Raw genomic sequence first — 20,874 nt, 5'->3', positions numbered from 1 at the left:
GACCCGGAACATACAACAAGTTAAATAGGCACTTCAAGCCTGTACCCAGACTACTTTAGTGATGCAGACAGTTACTCCTGTGCTGTAAAAACCATGAGGATCTCACTCTCCTGCAGCTGTGTAGAGTGGTGGACTTTTTAAAAGCATATTAAATTTGTTTTCAGGTTGTCAGACAATCATTAATTTAACTTTGCTGTTGAATGTGAGACGTCCACTTCTGCTGTTTAGTAAGCGTAATGCTTTTGGCCTCGCAGTGTTGAACGAGCTTTCAAGATTTAATCAAATTCATGAAAATGCAGTCAATGGATGAATTTACTTCTAATCCAGATACCTTTCATTACGTTTTGGATGGCACTACTTTTTTTTGAAGCTACTGAGACCCATGAATTTTCACCAAAGTTTAAAAACCTACAAGCTGAGGGGATAGGGTCACTTCCTGGTTACTTTCACAGCAATTTGATTTAAACTTGTTGATGATTTTTTTTCATTTATATTTGGAGGTGGGGGTGCCCTGATTGGCATCATCGTTAGTCAGTATTGTTGTTACACTGCTGCGGCATGTGGGACGTTTTTATTTTGTTTGCCTCTTCTTGGGCAATCTTGTGGCGCCAATGTCTTTTTGGTTCCGTTGTTTGGTTGATCAGGAATCAAATTATCTTCTGGACAGCTGAGGATCTTTCCACCCATTCTGATTTTAGTTTTGCACGTGCTATTTTATTAATTCCCCCTTTTGTTTGGTACATTTTAGGTTTTCCTTGCTGAGGAACGTAACAGCATAAGTGTATACAGTAGATATTGTAATTAAGAACTTTATAAAGGTGTTATATTGTATTGTATTTTCAGGTCAGAACTGTTGGAGTGTGACTTACACCCATCAGAAGATCTGTGCCTTATAAGGGGTCAAACAGTGAACATATCCTGCTCTTACACATATCCCAGAAGTTATCAGTCAAAAAACTTCTGGTTACACTAAATGGGGACTGGAGAGCTAAGAGATCTAGTTCAGGACCCAGAGTATGCAGGCGTCATGGAGTATCATGGGGATTAAGAAGGAAAGACTGACCCTGAAATCACAGACCTGAGAGAGGAGATCCTCGCATGGGTAAGTTTACAGATCATAACATCTGGAGAAAGTTTTCTGGCTCACGTGTCTCCCTGACTGTCACAGGTAATTGTCACTCATCTCACATCTATGACACATATCTAGATAGCTGTAATGTGAGTGTTGTTTTGTTATGTATGCTCATGAGAATGTTGTGTTTTTTAAATCGGTTTTTATTTATTCTATGGAACCCAGGAATTCCTGGAAAACAGTGGAAATTTTACAGAGTTGACTGTCCAGTCTAAATATATCAAATTAATGACTTAAATTACCTTTATTAAAAGGGCAGTCATACAGACACTGTAGTGTTATGTAACCGGGAAAAAACGAATATTAATCATTTTCACATAAAATGACATATATAGGGAGGAGAATAATGAATTTGTTTTCGTTTACTCCTAGATGTTTGTGTTTGAGGATCGGATTCCTAATCTGTGTCAGAGGGGAGAATGTCACACTGAACATGTAGAACCAAATGTACACTGGACCCCATCAGCCTACAGTTGGGTATACACGACTGGACGCCTATACAGAACAGCAACACCTCCTGTTATAGCCTTTTCTCAGTCAGCCAGTGAGGATACAGGCAGATTACTCCTGTGCCTGAGAAGGCCGATGAGCGATCTCCCCTCCTGCTGAAGAGACTCTCACTGTCACATGTAAGTACATTGGAGGTTTTCAGACAGTTTGGATATACCTGATGCAGTTGATACTTGATTTAGCATGGTCTGGTTTTCCACAATAAATTATATCTAGTCACTACTATTTTTAGTGTGTAACATCCTGTCACGTCCCTGACCATCAAAGAGAGCCCCTCGGTTGTTATGGTGTTTTAGGTCAGAGCGTGACCTGGGGGGGTGTCTAGTCATTATTTTTCTATGTGCCTTGGTTTGTATGGTTTCCCGAATCTAGAGGCAGCTGCGTAATCGTTGCCTCTAATCTGCGGGATCATATTAGGAAGCCCTTTCCTACTCACCTGCTTTGTGGGATATTGTTTTTGAGCAGTGAGTGCATTTGCACGCTCAGTACTGCACGTCGTTGTTTGTTTCTTGTGTTTATTTTAAGTTTCACTACCAATACAAGATGTGGAATGCAATCACGCTGCGCCTTGGTCCGTTCTCCACCGTCCTGACTCATCCATTTCCCTGAATGTGCATTACCACATGTCATCATTATTTTTTAGTGATTTCTGTTTCCAATCTTTCTTTTACTCTGCAATTACTCATTATTATATTTAATGCATTGCAATGTCACTAAGACAAGCAGAACGTTATAATGTTATAAAATCTGGAATTGGCCAATCCCATAAAAAGATAAGCAATACAATCTATAGATAGTGACTCATGCATTTCTCTCTCTCTCTTTTCTCTCACCCTCTCTCTCTCCTTCTCTCCACTCTCTCTCTTCCTTATATCGTTCTCTCCCTCTCATCTTCCTCCCTTTTCCTTCTCCCTTGTCTCCCACTCCTTCTCACTTTTTCTCTCTCTCTGTCTCTTTCCTCTCTCCTCTCTCTTTCTGGCCACAGAGTGTCCATCCTGATCTAAAGTGATACGTACAACCTCTGACATGAAGACAGGTTCACAAGTATTAATTGACCCACAACGGCCTGGCAGTAAGTGTGCGTGCGTGCGTGCGTGGCGTGCGTGCGTGCGTGCGGGCTGTGCGTGCGTGCTTGTTGTGTGTTGTGCGTATAAAATGTTTAGTGGGAGTGCTACTTCAAGTATGTCTTCTTTCAGAATGTGAGGGGAAATCTCCACTGAAGAGAATCAGACAGATCCTGGACTGAAGAGAAGGCACCACAGAACCTGGATCTGAAGAAGAACATCACATGATCCTGACTGAAGAGAACCATGCAACAGATCTGGACTGAAGAGAAGCACCACAGAATCTGGACCTGAAGAGAACCATCACAGAACCTGGACTGAAAGAGAACCATCACACGATCCTGGACTGAAGAGAAACCATCAACAGATCCTGGCTGGAAGAGAAGCACCAAGAACCTGGACTGAAGAGAAGCACCACAGAAACTGGACTGAGAGAACCATACAGATCCTGGACTGAAGAGAAGCATCCAAGAACCTGGCACTGAATGAGACCATCCAAGATCTGGACTGAATGAGTAAGCACCACAGGATCTGGACTGAAGAAGAACCATCACAGATCTCTGGACGTGAAGAGAACACCACAGAACCTGTGACCTGAAGAGGAAGCACCACAGAACCTGGAACTGGAAAGAGAACCATTACAGATCCTGGACTGAACGAGAAGACTGAAGAACCTGGACTGAAGCAGAACATCCATTTAAATTTTACCCAGATCTTGGACGTGAAGTGAAGCACTGTCCGTTCTTGTACCAGATGTAGGTGGGGTTGTCAGTCAGAGTACAGGTGGTGATACAGGTCAGTGTCTTATCCTGATGTCCACCAGTCACCTTCACCTGAAGACCTGGAGAATAAACAATATCACTGTAAATCCCTTTATCACTGACTTATCACTCTAATACAAAGATGTAGGAAATCCTATGTTATACAGACATACATACAAACCAAGACATTTATCCTGAACTAAATGGAATTCAACAGTTTAACTATATTGAATGTAACTGTACCTGTGACAGACAGAGAGACTCCAGGACTTCCAGAATATTTCCCTCCTTCCTGATCTGTTAATAATCTGAACCTGTATGTAGCTGAGTCTCTCTCTCTCAGGTCTGTGATTTTCAGGGTRCAGTCTTTCTTCTTAACCCCATGATACTCCAGACGACCTGCATACTCTGGGWCCTGAMCTAGATCTTTAGGTTCTACACCAGTCCCCCATTTAGTGAACCAGAAGGTTATTTTGACTGTATAACTTCTGGGATATGTGTAAGAGCAGGATATGTTCACTGTTGACCCCTTTAAAGCACAGATCTTCTGATGGGTGTAAGTCACACTCCAACAGTTCTGACCTGAAATACAATACAATATAACACCTTTATAAAGTTCTTAATTACAATATCTACTGTATACACTTATGCTGTTACGTTCCTCAGCAAGAAAACCTAAAATGTAACCAAAACAAAAGGGGGAATTAATAAAATTAATACGCAACTAAAGCAGAAGTGGACGTCACATTCACAGCAAATTAAATAATGATTGTCTGACAACCTGAAACAAATGTTGTATGTAAAAGTCCACACTTACACACTGCAGGAGAGTGGAGATCCTCATGGCCTTTTACAGCACAGGAGTAACTGTCTGCATCACTAAAGGAGTCTGAGTACAGGCTGGAAGTGTCCTCCTTTACTTTGTGTCCGTTCTTGTACCAGATGTAGGTGGGGTTGTCAGTCAGAGTACAGGTGGTGCTAMAGGTCAGTGTCCTCTTCCCTGCCTCTGTGGCAGGAGTCACCTTCACCTGCAGGTCTGAATACAGAGTCAATGACAATAACATAATTAAACCAATAGTGTATTATGGATTTAAAAAAATAGATAATTAAACATCAAATAGAAATGTATGTATAAACATGATCCTGTATGTATAAATATGATCCTGTATGTATAAACATGATCCAGTGTTACCTGTGACAGTCAGAGATGTTCCAGGGAAACTGTATCCCCATCTTGAGGTCTGTGTGGTGAATATGAACTTGTACTCAGCAGAGTCCTCCTCTCTCAGATCTGTGATTCTCAGGGTGGAGCGCTCTCTCCTTCTCTCCAACATACTCCACACGACCTGCATATCCTGGGTCTGAGGTTAGGTTCTCAGGGATCAACTCATCCCGCCAGCTGGCACTCTGTTTAGGACTAAACCAGAGTGATGATGTGATGTTATAAAGACTGAAATAAGTACAGGATATGTTCACTGATGACCCCTTCCAGGCACAGATTGTCCTCTTGGTGTAAGTCACTCTGTAGCAGCTCTGACCCTGGACACCTAAAACATAATGGAATCACATAAGTACATTATACAGTATTTTCAGTTATTTTCATAAAAGCCAAGCCCTATCGAATTACACAGTGAGACCAAAAGGACGTAGTACAAACATTCTGTATACATGCTGTATTAGATTCCATATTAGATTCACACTCACACACTGCAGGAGAGCGGAGATCCTCATGGCCTTTTACAGCACAGGAGTAGCTGTCTTCAAAGTTGCTGGAGACTGAGCTTTTGTACTGGGGGGAGGTGCTCTCATCTAGATGTTGTCCGTTCTTGTACCAGATGTAGGTGGGGTTGTCAGTCAGAGTACAGGTGGTGATACAGGTCAGTGTCTTATCCTGATATCCTGACGTCCACCGTCACCTTCACCTGAAAGACCTGGAGAATAAACAATATCACTGTAAATCCCTTTATCACTGACTTATCACTCTAAATACAAAGATGGAGGAAATCCTATGTTATACAGACATACATACAAACCAAGCATTTATCCTGAACTAAATGGAATTCAACAGTTTAACTATATTGAATGTTACTGTACCTGGGACAGACAGAGACTCCAGGACTTCCAGAAAATTTCCTCCTTCCTGATCTGTTATAATCTGAACCAGTAGTAGCTGAGTCTCTCTCTCTCAGGTCTGTGATTTTCAGGTGCAGTCTTTCTTCTTACCCCATGATACTCCAGACGACCTGCATACTCTGGGTCCTGACTAGATCTTTTAGGTTCTACACCAGTCCCCCATTAGTGAACCAGTAAGGTTTATTGACTGTATACACTGGGATATGTGTAAGAGCAGGAAGTGTCACTGTTGACCCCTAAGACAGATACTCTGAGTGGTGTAAGTCACACTCAGCAGCCATCCTGAGCCAGTACTCCTACTGAAAACACAGTTAGACATCCACATGGTATCAGAATTAGACAAATTCCTAATATATACAATAGTCATCATCCATCATCAACAACAACACAAATCACTAGTTGAACAGATGTGTAGAACTGTTAAACACATATTTCTACATCGATTGTGTGAAGCTGTTTTATCTGCAGAACCCACAATCTAGGAGGATTAAATGGTCAAATTGCTCTAGCGGTCCACCCAGCTGTAAAGCCAGCCTTAAAGACTGATTCACAGGTTAATTGTATGCTCCATCCCCAAGCTGTGGAAGATTAAAACAGCAAGTGACTCTCACACACACACAGCCAAACACACACACCACAAATACGGACACCTTGACATCATCCATAGCCTGTTAAATGAGCAGCCCACTTCACAATGAATTGTCTGTAGTAGTACAACATGCCATATCATATTATGTTACACTGTTGACCCTTGTGTACAGTACTTTGTAGTAGTATTAAGTTAGCAGAGGAATTCAGTATCACATCACCATAGACGCTTGCTGTATTGACTGCTGCTGTCCATATACTGTATTAGGTCGAAATGTAGCCTCTTTTCCATATTGTAGTTTAAGTACGCTGTAATGATATTATTCTAAGTTGCCTTTTTCGTTTAGCACTTAATTATTGCCACTATATCATATAGTCTAATGTATGCCTTGATTACTCGCCTCATATATAGTCGATAAATGCTAGCTGTTATCCTATATAATAGTTCTAATTTTAGCCTGTATACCATAATAGTATCTAGTAATGGTTAGCCTGTTATCTAATATATAATACTGTTCCATATATTGCTAAATGAGTAGCCTGTTTTATTCCTATATATGACAGTCTAATGTAGCGCTGTTTTTATCATGATGTTGATTAGTCCTCAATGATGCCCTGTTGTTAGATACTAATGTTAGTAGTACTATATGTAATGTGCCCTGTTATCACATTATATAGTCTAAGTAGCCTGTTATCCATATTACTAGTCCTAATGTAGCCTGTTATCCATATAATAGTCTTAAATGTGCCATGTTTATTCCATTATATAGTCTAATAGCCTGTTTTTCCATTATATAGTTAAATGTAGGCCTGTATCACATAGTATAGTCTAATGGGCCGTTATCCATATATAGTCTAACTGTAGCCTGTTATCATGTATAGTCTAATTGTAGCGTGTTATATGCCATATATAGTCTAATGTAGCTGTTTATCATATATAGTCTAATGTAGGCCTGTTATTCACTATATATAGGTCTAATGTAAGGCTGTTATCCATTATGATAGTCTAATTGTAGCCTGATTATCTACATTATAGTAGTCAATGTAGCCTGTTATCCATATATACAAGTGATAGTGTAGCACTGTGGGCTTATGCCTGTTTACTATATAGTCCTATTGTAGCCTGTTATCCTATAAGTTAATTGCTATCCGATAGTCTATGTAGCCTGTTATCCATATATAAAGTGGTAATGTAGCCTTGGTTATCCATATAGGTGCTAATCTTGTGATGAAATTCTTGCACACTCAGCTTTCACCGTTGCACTGCCACTTTAAGAGCACATCAAGCAGTCAGGAAGGAGGAAATTAAAGCTCTTCTGTCTCCTGTGTTGAGGCTGTTGGTTTGGTGCACAGTGTGTGCAAACTCTGCTAGAAGGCTTGCTTTATTTTCAGCGTGCTTAGTTGTAAAGTGGTTAAGCGATCTGTCGGTGTTACTCTCTAGACTGTCGTAGGATTTTTAACACAACCCACCATCATGGTGTCTCATGTTATACATACTTTCCTGAAACACAACCCCACCCAATCCACTGTTTCATTTAATACTATCCTTAAACACAACCCCACCATCGACTTGTGTCTCATGTTAATACTACTCCTAAACACCCAACCACCATCACTGTTCTCATGTTAATACTACTCCTAAACAACAACCCACCATCACTGTTGTCTCAAGGTTTATTACTACTCCTAAACACACCCCAACCATTCACTGTGACTTCATGTTTAATTTCCTACTCCCTAAACCACAAACCCACCTATCACTGTGTTCTCATGTTAATACTACTCCTTAAAACACAACCCACATCACAATTTTTCATGTTAATTACTACTCCTGAAACACAACCCTCCATCACTGTGTCTCATGTTAAATACTACTCCTAAAAACACAACCCACCATCTACTGTGTCTTCATGTTAATACTACTCTCTAAACACAAAACCTGCCATCACTGTCTCATGTTAATACTACTCCTAAAACACGAACCCAAACCATCACGGTGTCTCATGTTAATACTACTCCAAAAAAAACAAAAAAACAAAGAAAACCCACCATCACTGTGTCTCATGTTTAATACTACTCCTAAACACAAAACCCACCATCACTGTGTCTTATGTTTAATACTACTCTAAACACAACCACCTATGCCACTGTGTTCATGTTATATACGTGGTACTTCCTATACAAACCCACCATCATTATGTCTCATTGTTAATTACTACTCCTAAACACACCCACCATCACTGTGTCCATGGCAATTACTACTCCTAAACACAAACCCACCCATCACATATTTCTTCATGTTAATATACTCCTAACAAAACCCACCATCACGGTGTCTCTGTTATTACTCTCCTTAAACACACCCACCATCACTTGTGTCTCATGTTAAACTACTCCTAAAAACAACACAAACCACACCATCACTGTTCTCATGTTAATTACTACTATAACCACCCACCATCACTATCTCATGTTAATCACTACTGCCTAAACACAACCCACCATCCTAAGTCTCTTGTATAATACTACTCCTATACACAACCACATTCACTGTGTCTCATGTTAATTTACTACTCCTCTTAAACACAACCACCTCACTTGTTGTCTCATGTTAAATACTACTTTTAAACACAACCCACCATCACTGTGTTCTTCATGTTAATACTTACTTCCTAAACACAACCCACAATCACTGTGTCTCATGTTGAGATACTACTCCTAAACAAACAACCCACCATCCACTGTTGTCTAATTTAATACTACTGCCTTAAACAACAACCCACCATCACTTGTGTCTCATGTTAATACTACTCCTAATACACAACCCACCCAACACTTGTGTCCATGTTAATACTACTTCCTAAACAAAACCCACTCATACCTGTGTCTCATGTTGAATACTTACTCCTATACATACCCCAACCCACCAGTGCACTGTGTCTCATTGTTACTTATTCTCGCTTAAATACACAACCCAGCATCACTGTTGTCTCATGTAATACTACTCCTAAACACATTCCACCATTCATCTAGGTCTACTTGTTAATACTACTCCTAATACACAAACTCCCACCATCACTGTTGACTCATGTTTGAAACTACTCCTAAAAGCCACAGCCCCACCATGCACTGTGTCTCAAGTTAAATACTCTTTTAAAACAATCCCACCTATCAACTGTTTCTCATTCGTTAATAACTACTCGCTAAATCCACAACCCACCATCACTGTGCTCTCATGGTTAATACTTACTCCTAAACCACAAGCCCACCATCCCACTGTGTCTCAGTGTTAATACTACTCCTAAAACACAATCCACCATCACTGTGTCTCAGGGTTTATACTTACTCCTAAACACACGCCCACATCACTGTGACTCATGTTAGATTACTACTCCTAAAACACAAACCCACCATCACTGTGTCTCAATGTAATACTACTTCCTATACAAACCTCACCATCATTGTCTCATGTTGAATACTACTCCTAAACATACAACCCACCATCACAATTCTCATGTTAATACTACTCCTTAAACAAAACCCCACCACACTTGTGCTCTCATGTTAATACTACTTCCTAAACACAACCCACCAGTCACTGTGTCTCATGTTAATCACTACTACCTTAGAACAAACACAACACACCATCTACTGTCTCTATGTGTTGATACTACTCATAAACACAACCCTCACCATCACTACGTCTCATCGTTAATATACTCCAAACACTATAACCCGCATCACTAAGTCTGCTTGTTAAAGAGCTACTCCTATACACATACCCTACCATCACTTTTGTACTTCCATTAATTACTAGCTCCTAAATGCACATACGCACCATCACTGATGTCTCATTTTAAGTAGAACTCTCTCTTTAAACACAACCACCCATCACATGTGTTCTCATGTTTTGGTAAGTGCTACTTCCTAAAACACAACCCACCATCACTGTGTCTCATGTTAAATATACTCCTAAACACAAACCCACCATCACTGTGTTCTATGTTTAATTACTACTTCCTAAACACAACCCACATCACTGCTGCTCATTGTTAATACTATCTCCCTACAACACAATTTCCACCATACACTGTGTCTGCATGTTAATACTATTTCCTATAAACAACCCACCATACCTGTGTCTCATGTTTAATTACTACTCCTATACACAACCCACCATCACTGTGTCTCATGTTAAACTACTCCTAAAACCAACAGCATCACTTGTCTCTTGGTAATACGTACTCCTAAACACATACCCACCATCCACTATAGTCTTCTTGTGTTAATTTACTACTCCTTATTACAACAACCCACCATACTGTGTCTCAATGTTAATACATACTCCTAAACACAGACCCACCATCAGCTGTGTCTCCATGTTAATACTACTTTTAAACACAACCCACCATCACTGTGTCTCTAATGTTAAATACTACTCCTAAACACAACCCACCATCACTGTGTCTCATGTTTTGATTTACTACTCCTTATAACACAACCACCATCACTGTTGTCTAATGTTTATACTCTTCCTAAACACAACCCACCATCACTGTGTCTCATGTTAATTACTAACTCGCTAAACACAAACCACCAAACACTGTGTCTCATGTTTTTAATATATTCTATAAACAAACCCACCATACCGTGTGTCTCATGTTAATACTACTCCTATACACAAACCCACATTCAGGTCTCCATTTAAACTACTCCTAAAACACAAACCCAGCATCACTGGGTGTGTCTCGTGTTAATACCTTACTCCTAAACACAACCCACCATCACAATTCTCATGATTAATACTACTCCTAAACACATCCCACCATCACTGTTGTCTCTGTTATACTATTCCTAACACAAACCCACAATCCACTGTTCTCATGTTAATAACTACTCCTAAACAACAACCACCATCACTGTGTCTATGTTCTAACTACTCCTAAACACTAACCACCCTCACTGTGTCTCATGTTTAATACTACTCCTAAACACCAATCCCCACCATTCACAATGTGTCTCATGCTATAATACTTACTCCTTAAAACACAAACCCCACCTTCACTGTGTCCAGTTCTATACTCACTCCTAATACAACACCCCACTCATCACTGTGACTCATGTTAATAACTACTCGCCTTATAACACAACCCACACATCACTGTGTAGTGATGTTACATACTTACTCTATCACACAAACCCACCATCATTGTGTCTCATGCTAATTACTACTCTCTAAACACAAAACCACCATCACTGTTGTCTCGATGGCAAATACTTTACTCCTTTAAAACATCAATACCCCACCATCACAATTTCTATTTGAAGTACTACTCCTAAACGAAACCCACCATCACGTGGTGTCTCATGTTAATACTACTCCTAAACACGACCCACATTCTCCCTGTGCCTCAGTTAATACTACTCCTGGAAAAAACAAACAAAATCACGACCATCACTGTCTCATGTTGAAACTACTTTCCATAATAACACAAACCCCACTCGACAATGCAACTCAGTCTCAATCTGTTAAGTACTTACTCCGTAAAAAACACTACCCACGCCATCAACTAGGTTTCTTTGTTAAACTATCCTATACACAAGCCCACCAATCACTGTGTCTCATGTTAATTACTACTCCTAAACACAACCACCATCACGGTGTTCTCATGTTGAATACTACTTTTTAAACACAAAACCCACCGTCCACTGTGTCTATGTGAATAGCTACTCCTAAACAGAAACCGCACCATCACTGTGTCTTCATGTTAATACTTTACTTCCTAAACAAAGAACCCACCATCCACTGTGTCTCATTGTTAATACTACTCTCTAAAAAACAAACACCAACACACCGTCACTGTTTCTCATGTTAGATACTACTCATAAACACAAACCCACCATCACTAAGTCTCATGTTTAATATTACTCCTAACCAACGTTACCCACCTCACTAAAGTCTCTTGTTAATACTACTCTATACACAAAACCCACCATTCACTTGTGTCTTTCATGTTGAATTTACTACTCCTAAAACACAAGACCCACCATCCACTGTGTTCGTCATGTTAATACTACGTTTTAACACAAACCCACCATCAACTGTGTCTCATGTTAGATACTAGTCCCTACAACGCAACAACCCACCATCACTGTGTCTCCTTGTTAATAGCCTACTTCCTAAACACAACCCACCATCGCTGTGTCTAATGTTAATACTAGTCCTAAACAGCCAATGCGACCCACCATCACTGATTCTCATGTTGATACTGCTCTCTAACCACGAATCCCTACCATCACTGTGTCTAATGTTAATACTACTCCAAACACAAGCCCAACCAGTGCACGTCTCATGTTAATTACTACTCTAATACACAACCCACCATCACTGTTGTGTCCATGTTATACTACTCCTAAACTACAAACCCACTCATCACTGTTCTCATTAATCACTACTTATTAAACACAGACCCCCATCACTGTGGTCTCATTTGTTATAACTACTCCTAAAACACAACCCCACCCATCACTGTTGTTCTATAGTTAATATGGCTCCTAACACAACCCACCATTCACTGTGTCTCCTCGTTGAATACTACTCGCCTAAACACAACCCCACCATTCCGCCTGTTCTTCATGTTAATACTACTTTTAAACACAACCCACCATCCACTTGCTGTCTTCATGTTAATACTACTCCTAAACCACAAACCCACCCATCAACTGTGTCTCATGTTAATAAACTTACTTCCTAAACACAACCCACCTCACTGTGTCTAATGTTTAATACTACTCCTAAACACAACCCACTCCATCACTGGTTCTCATGTTGAATATACGCCTAAACACACCACGCAAACACTGGTGTCTCATGTTAGATACTACTCCTATAAACACCCACGTTATAACCTGGTGTCTCATGTTATATAGTACTCCTATACACAACCCACATCACGTGATGTCTCATTTTGTTTAAACTACTCCAACACAACCCAGCATCAACTGGTGTCTCATGCGTATACTACTCCTAAACACAACCCACCCATCACTAAGTCTCTTGTTAATACTACTTCCTATACACCAACCCCACCATCACTGTGTCTCATGTTAATACTACCTCCGTAAACACAACCCACCATTCACTGTGTCTTCATATGTGTAAATACTACTTTAAACACAACCCACCATCACTGTGTCTCATTTTTAATACTACTCCTAAACACAACCCACCATCACTGTGAGTTTCTCATGTTGAATACTACTCCTAAACACAACCACCATCACTGTTGTCTAATGTTAATACTACTTCCTAAACACAAGCCCACCATCCACTGTGTCTCATTGGTTAATTACTACTCGCTAAACAACAACCCCACCAACACTGGTCTCAATTGGTTAATACTACTCCTGTAAAACAAACCCACCATACCTGTGTCTCATGTTATACTGACTTCTATACACAACCCACCATCACGTGTGTCTCGCATGTTAAATAACTACGTCCTAAAACACAAACCCAGTCACTGGTGTCTGCATTGGTAAGTACTTACTCCTAAACACAACCCAACCATCACAATTCTCATATTAAGTTACTACTCCTAAACACAAACCCACCGATTCACTGTGTCTCATTTAATACTACTCCTTAAACCACAACCCACCATCACTGTGTCTTGTTTATACTATTTCCTAAACACAAGCCCAACAATCACTTGTGTCTCATGTTTAATACTTACTCCTCAACACAACCACCATCACTGTGGTCTTCATGTTATATACTACTCCTAAACGACAACCCACCATCACTGTGTCTCATGTTGAATACTACTCCTTATACACCAACACATACAGCTGTGTCTCATGTTAATACTACTCCTTAAACACAACCCACCGATCACTTGGTGTACTAATGTTAATACTACTCGCTAAACACAACCCCCATCGCGCACTGGTTGTCTCATGGTAAGTACTACTCCTAAACACAAAACCCACCAACACTCGTGGTCTCATTGTTAAACAGTACTACTCCTATACCAACCCACCATACCCTGTGTCTCATGTTAATTAACTACTCCTATTACACAACCCCACCATCGCCCACTGTGTCTCTGCTATAATATTACTCCTCAAACACACACCCAACATCACTGTGTCTTCATTGGTAATTACTACTTCCTAAACACAACCCAGACCGATCACACATCTCATTGTAATATCTCCTAAACACAACCCACATCACTGTGTCTCTTGTTAATTACTATCCTAAATCAAACCCACCAATCACCTCGGTCTCATGTTAATACATATTCCTAAAGAACAACCCACCATCACTTTGTGGTCTCATGTTAATACTACTCCTAAACACAACCCCAACCATCACTGTGGCTCATGTGTTAATAGCTACTCCTAAACACAATCGCACCGCGTGCTGTGTCTCATGTTATACAACTCCTAAACACAACACATCACATCACATGGTAGTTCTCCATGTTAATAACATTCCTAAACACACAACCACACCACACTGTGTCTCATGTTAATACTAACTCAGGCTAAACACAACCCACCATACACTTGCTGTCTTGCACTGTTCTCACATCCTTCACACAACCCACCATCCACTGTGATTCATGTTAATACTACTTCCTAAACACAGACTCCACCATCACTAGTGGCTACATGCTTAATACTAACGACGGCTCCTAAAGCACAAACGCCCACCATCACTTGTGTCTCATGTTGAATACAACTCCTAGACCACAAGCACACCATCACTCTCGTTCGTGCTTTGTTAAAACTACTCCTAAAGCTCTATTTACGAAGCATCAACTCAATCACTCGTAGCTCGTTACTGTCACCTTGTCTCTCTGAGAGCTCTTAAAATTAGCATGCTAGAAGTCTTCATGTTGAAGCAACATGTACAAATTGTTACTTCCCAGTTCTTTTGATAGCATACAATAGTAGCTCCGTATTTCTCAAGGGTGCAATGATTTCTTGGTCGTGGACTGTATATCTACACAATCAGATATATATGTCGGAAAGTAACATGTATACACACGCGCACGTGCCACACGGCGCACACACGCACACACACCACACACCACACACACACACACTACACACACACACACACACACACACACCACACACACAACACACACACCACACACACACCACAGTTTTAAGTTGCCTCTGTATTATACTTTAGACAAGTCGAACATGGCACCCTCATGAATGGAGATCTGCCGGGTAACTATACTGGATAACCACACACAGCTCCCTAGCCATATTTCACAGAAAGTGTATCAGAGTTAGGAGAGCTGATTGGATCAGTTTAAGCGCGTTTTAGATCATAATTTATACGGACCGGAGTCCTGGACACTTTTATAGAATACAGGCACCTCGAACACGTGTAACAACCAAAAAACACAGTTCAAAATAAACCAACAAGTACAAAAGATACAGGAACGTCATGTAGTGTTGCCCTAAAAACGATCAAAACTAAAAGACTATATTACAGATATCGGGTGCAAGGAAGTGTATCTTACAGAGTGAAGTGAAGGGGTGAGCGTCCTTGAGATCAGTGGTCAACGTACTGTCATGTGTGTAGAAACAAGAAGTTAGTTCTACTGTAAGTATTAGTAGAAGCAGGGATAGTCTAGAGGTGTTGAGTTTCTGGTGGTGACACGTTTTAAAAGAGTAGTCTAGTCCAGTGTCAATGTAACATGGCATGAACGGCTGTCGACTATAAGGGAATGATACTGTATCTAAATAGAAAATGGTCAAAAGTCACCATATCTGTAGTTACATTTCTTTATTTGAGTATTGGGCCAAGGATGTTTACAAGAGGACAACAATGTGACCCATTCCCTATCCACTCCTCATAGCTGCGTTACTGAAGGTTCCAGAACAGATGATAAGGGGAGTATCTTGGTACCAGTTGTGTCTAGACTAGGAGCTTTCTCCGCTACATCGACATCTTTCACACCATTACTGACGCAGACTCCTTCATATGTCAGCGCTACGTAGCGCTCCAATGAAAATATTTACAACTATAGAAGGTAGAAAATGTAAAAATACAGTATAGAATAAACCAGGCCCGACCCCATAAAAAATGTTGTTTCATTTTGGACATATGTGAGACTGGCGTTTGACTTGACCGGGAATAGTTGGATCTCAGTTCCTAGCTTGTAGCTCATGTAGCTGCGTTATTCGCGGTCACCTAAACAAAGTATCTTGGGCGGCAATCCATACGACGCCTTACTCTGAATGGAACTTGATCTGTCGAACAATTACGATGATGCTGCCGAATTTACGAGCAAGACCCCATAGTTAGCTTAGAGCAAGTTAGTTAAGCTAACATGTTATCTATCAACATAGCTAGCATAAAACACCAACCAGACCAAGTGAGCTGTCAGTAGCATATCGGACAAGGCCAAGGCAAAGCTGCTCTGACGTTTCCAGTGTGTTCTTCGTGTGAAAGAGAATGTGTTCAGCTCACTGATTCTTCACCGACAACGGACCAAGTGAAACCCTGACATGCCAATATAACGGTAAGCTCTGTCTGTCTCGATCTTGGGATTATTGCCTCGTCCCATATGTGTCTGACTGATGCGTGTTTTGTAAAAGCAATGAATCCTGTCATTAATTTGTTTATTGCTGCTCGTTATTGTTATGTTTATTGTCTTGATCTGTTTTTTTGACAGCGATTCTTTATAAAAATGAAACCATTATAACTTACAAAAAGTACAACCTGGCCAATGTCGTTAGTTAAGGGGGCCTTGTCAGTAACTATTTTCCACTCCCAGTAGAGTCTACACTTTTTGGTATTCGGCGCATGGTGAAATATCTACTTTTGATTTGATTTTGTGTGTCTTAGGTACTGGACATTGCTCCCTCTGACAACTAGGTTTCTGAACCTCTACTAAGCTGGCAATGAATTGTTTTAAGGTGGTCATACGAATGGATATTTAGCTATCTTGATTTTGAATTTACTAGTAGTTACCACTTTAGGTAAAAAAAGGAGAAAGGACTAATGTTTTGTGAGCAGGCAGGTGATGTGCCAATATAGTTCTTGCTGGGAACATGCCCGCATAATATTCAATTTGTAATACAATTCACAAACAAATAGACACTCGTCTATTTATCCCCAGTCGATAGGTTGGTGCAATACTAAGCACCACTACTTGGCATCAGGCTGGCAGTGAGTCTCACAGCGACATCACCAGGGGTCACACTCTTCATCTCGAACATGTCAGTCACATGGACCATAAATACATATAACACAGTTAAAACACATGATAAACAACAGATTGTCAGCCCCTTAGTTGTCTACAACATGGTCATCACAGAGGAGGTTCACTGGGCAAAGATTCCCTCAAGGTTGTCTAGATGATAGATTGTCATTTCCATGTTTCACAGCTCAGGCCGAGGGAGAGGGGGAGAGGAAATAGAGGAGGACTTCTCTTCCACTTTATTGACACTTTCACACACTCAATTCCTATACTGCTCCTTAGTGTTACTGTCCTGGATTCTGATGGCTGTCCCAGAGGTACTTGCAAGTGCGGTGACACAACCCCAGAGCATCCTTGTTCCTTTTAAAGTAGGGACACAGTCCTCATTCCTCTTCCTTCGATTCTTCATCATTCTCCCTCCCTCTCCCACTTAGTCCAGTCACTGCGTCGCGTGGTCAGGGTGCCCATGGTTTTCCTGTCTTCTTTCCTTCCTGGTCAGGCTTGTGTTTTGAAGCGACACTTTGTTCACCATAGAAACAAGCGGTGGTCTCCAGAAGAAAACACTCATGGTCACCATTTGATGGGAGGCCATCCTTCGTAATAGTTCCTCAGAGCCGAGAGAGAGAGACAAACAGATATTACGCCAACACAATACCTAGCACTCTCGATTCTCCTGCAATCTAGCTGATATCTAGCTGATATTATGTTTGTAATCATAGTCCCACAGCTTCCAAACAAAGAGTTTCTCTTGGCACCAATTCAGGTGTGTTTATAACCCATTTCATTCTGTTTGCTTTCATTTAATGGAAACATTTTTTCAACAGACATCTGGATGTGGCTCCACTTTTGATGGAATACACTCTGATCACATTTCAAACACAGTTCACTTTAAAGCAGACAACGTACAACAGCATATCTCACATTGCCATTGTAGGATTTCCTTCTACATTTACATTTAAGTCATTTTAGCAGACGTCTTATCCAGAGGCGACTTACAAATTGTACGATCTCTGCACTATACTTCCTCTCACCTTTTCCCTTCACTTGTGGACTTCAGGTGCACAACATGATCAGCTTTCTAAGTGAGCAGAGAGAACAAACCCTTTTCCAAAGGCCCACACCTTCTATCCTATGTGAGTGCCTAACGCTGTACATCGACAGCCTACATTCCATTGTTATCCATATTTAGACCGTATTGTCAGATATAGCTTACCGAGGAAACTAATTGCGTTGAGTAAAGAACACGCGTACACTCTCATGCCCAGTACAGTGTACCAGTCCCAGCTACAGTTTAGCAGATATACACGATGGGGCACACTGTGCGCTCGGGCAATAATGATAAACCAAAAAGCTTACCATTGGTTTGGAAGTAAGACATCCAGTGCTGCCTGATAAGCCATAGCCAGCTACAACACACCATCCCTCTCTGTTGAGACGTCTGTTTGAGTAACTAAACTAGGCTAGCTGATTTAGTGCTGGCTAAGGAAGTGAAAGAGTAAAAAGCAAAAAGGAAAGTAGGAGTTGCAGGAGCTCCTCACTCTCTCTTGCTTCCTTCCTCTTAATTTTTTAAATAAATACATGTGTTTGTTCCAAAACTGTTCAGTATTGTCTTTCTCTTATGTGTAGTCAAGCTTACTCACGAGCATTGTTATGCAACATAAGTAGTCGTGCTAGCTGGCTGTATCTCTATGATGCTTTCAAACAGATTAAAAATATCAGAACTTTCATTGGAGTTGGACAACATGTCGTTCATGCTGCAAGAGCTCTGATAGGTTTGAGGACATCGTCCGGAAGTTGATTCATTATTACTTTGTAAGTTCTATGGGAAGGGGGTGAAGAAAGCCATTTGAGCCTCTAGTTGTATTGAAGTCATTTTACCCAGAGGAGGACAAAAAAGTAGCTGTCCTCCGGCTACACCATGGTGTACCCTTGAGAGTTGCTGTTTGAGGCGACTGTTAAACCTAAAACATTTGTTTTTGTGATAATAAATACTGGCGCGTGTTCGGCAGCCTGAATACCCTTCACTGGAGGAGGACAACAAAGGGTTTAAGTTTAAACTAGGCGGTCCATTTTTTACATAGATACAGATATAACTATATAATGAATATTTCCGAGGTTAATAAGACAACTTAAGTAACTCACGTGCCTCTGTGTTTGAGCTAATCATAAACTCATTCATAAATTTGTATTATTTGAATCAGCTTGTAGGTGCACTGGGCTAGAAACCAGAAGACGTACACCGCCTTTTGGTGGGTCCCAGGACTGGAGTGAGGAAAACCGCTGGCCTCGCCACTCATGGTGTTAAATATTCAATGGCACCATCATGTGTGCTGAAATAAGCAGAAATACAAGAAACAGAGCGAGTCGAATATAGTTGATTATACTTCTCATATTGTTGTGAATCGTTTATGAGCTGTACAACATTTGATGCTTAATTACGGTTATGTGACATGGTCAAACCACACTGTAAACTAGACTGGACCAGTAAGACCACTGATTCTAGATAAAGGATAAGAAAATGTGATAGTATATAAAAACAAAGTGATATATATGACTAGTGAATCAATTATACAGTATTATGTTAAATATAAATAATAAGCTAAATTAATAAATGTATTAAACAGCAAGTTGTTAAGGAGTTATGTAACGAGTACTGATGACGTGTAAAAAAATATAAAAAAGCATAATTAGTGATTTACAGGATCAAATGATATGTGAAAATATTAAAATATGATAGTAATAATGTCTGATGGCAATTACAAAGTGAATCATCATTTAAACACATCAGGAAGAAGAGTATATTAAAAAAGCTCTGTTTATCAATATTTATCTACCATTATGTCAGTTTGGAGGAGGCAAAAGGGATAGTTACGCACTGAGCTTATCTCAATATCCTAAATGGCAAAATCCCATAGAAAATATTCAGAAATTATAATACTAAAAGAGATGATGACTCCCCTGAGTTTATAGATAGTAACAGTTTTAGCTACACAATAGATAAAGTATCTGAGGTATTATATATCAAACATAGTGTGGAAATGGTAAATCTGCATTGAAAAGATGAGCAGAAGTGTCGATTAATCCACTTCTATTTTATCACTATGAATTTCAAATGAGTCACTCTCTATAAGCAGAATATAACACTACACATCTCACTACCCACGCAATCTTCATCAACAAAACTCATCACATAGCAACACAGTAACTTAACGGTCTGAGAAAAGCGACAACTGCTCGATTCACTAACAACATAGCTCACAGCGTATAACGTCACAAACAGAGCCACATCTAGGCAGGGCACCATCGTGCTCAGTGGTCCATTAACTCTTTTGTGATGTGAATGCATCGCTAATCGTCTTCGATGTCGCAATAGTCGTTCTCTTATCAGCTGTTCTCTCCTTCTCATCTTCCTCCTATGCCTGTGGTCTCTCTCTAGTCTCTTCTTCTCTTTC

General features: G+C 40.3%; 1 protein-coding gene, 1 long non-coding RNA gene and 1 pseudogene across 2 annotated transcripts in view; 1 reads left to right on the top strand and 2 right to left on the bottom strand.

Annotated features, from left to right (window-relative positions):
- LOC111980131 (uncharacterized) overlaps positions 1-4,899 on the bottom strand; it is an 11,664-nt gene extending 6,765 nt beyond the window's left edge. The window contains exons 1-4 of the mRNA XM_070433711.1: positions 4,660-4,899; positions 4,285-4,503; positions 3,711-4,049; positions 3,415-3,547 (exon numbers count right to left, since the gene is read on the bottom strand). Coding sequence (XP_070289812.1) covers positions 3,415-3,547; positions 3,711-4,049; positions 4,285-4,503; positions 4,660-4,819 — 851 coding nt within the window. The 5' untranslated portion in view covers positions 4,820-4,899. The remainder of the gene's footprint in view (positions 1-3,414; positions 3,548-3,710; positions 4,050-4,284; positions 4,504-4,659) is intronic.
- LOC139029520 (uncharacterized) overlaps positions 1-20,874 on the top strand; it is a 163,118-nt gene that overhangs the window by 26,895 nt on the left and 115,349 nt on the right. The gene's annotated exons all lie outside the window — the stretch shown is intronic.
- LOC111980133 (potassium voltage-gated channel subfamily A member 1-like) overlaps positions 1-20,874 on the bottom strand; it is a 167,818-nt pseudogene that overhangs the window by 111,420 nt on the left and 35,524 nt on the right.

The sequence above is a fragment of the Salvelinus sp. IW2-2015 genome, linkage group LG20 (genome assembly GCF_002910315.2).
Source record: "Salvelinus sp. IW2-2015 linkage group LG20, ASM291031v2, whole genome shotgun sequence".
Classification (NCBI taxonomy): Eukaryota; Metazoa; Chordata; class Actinopteri; order Salmoniformes; family Salmonidae; genus Salvelinus; species Salvelinus sp. IW2-2015.
Note: the sequence above shows the minus strand (reverse complement) of the source record. Positions and strands in the feature narration are given on the sequence as shown.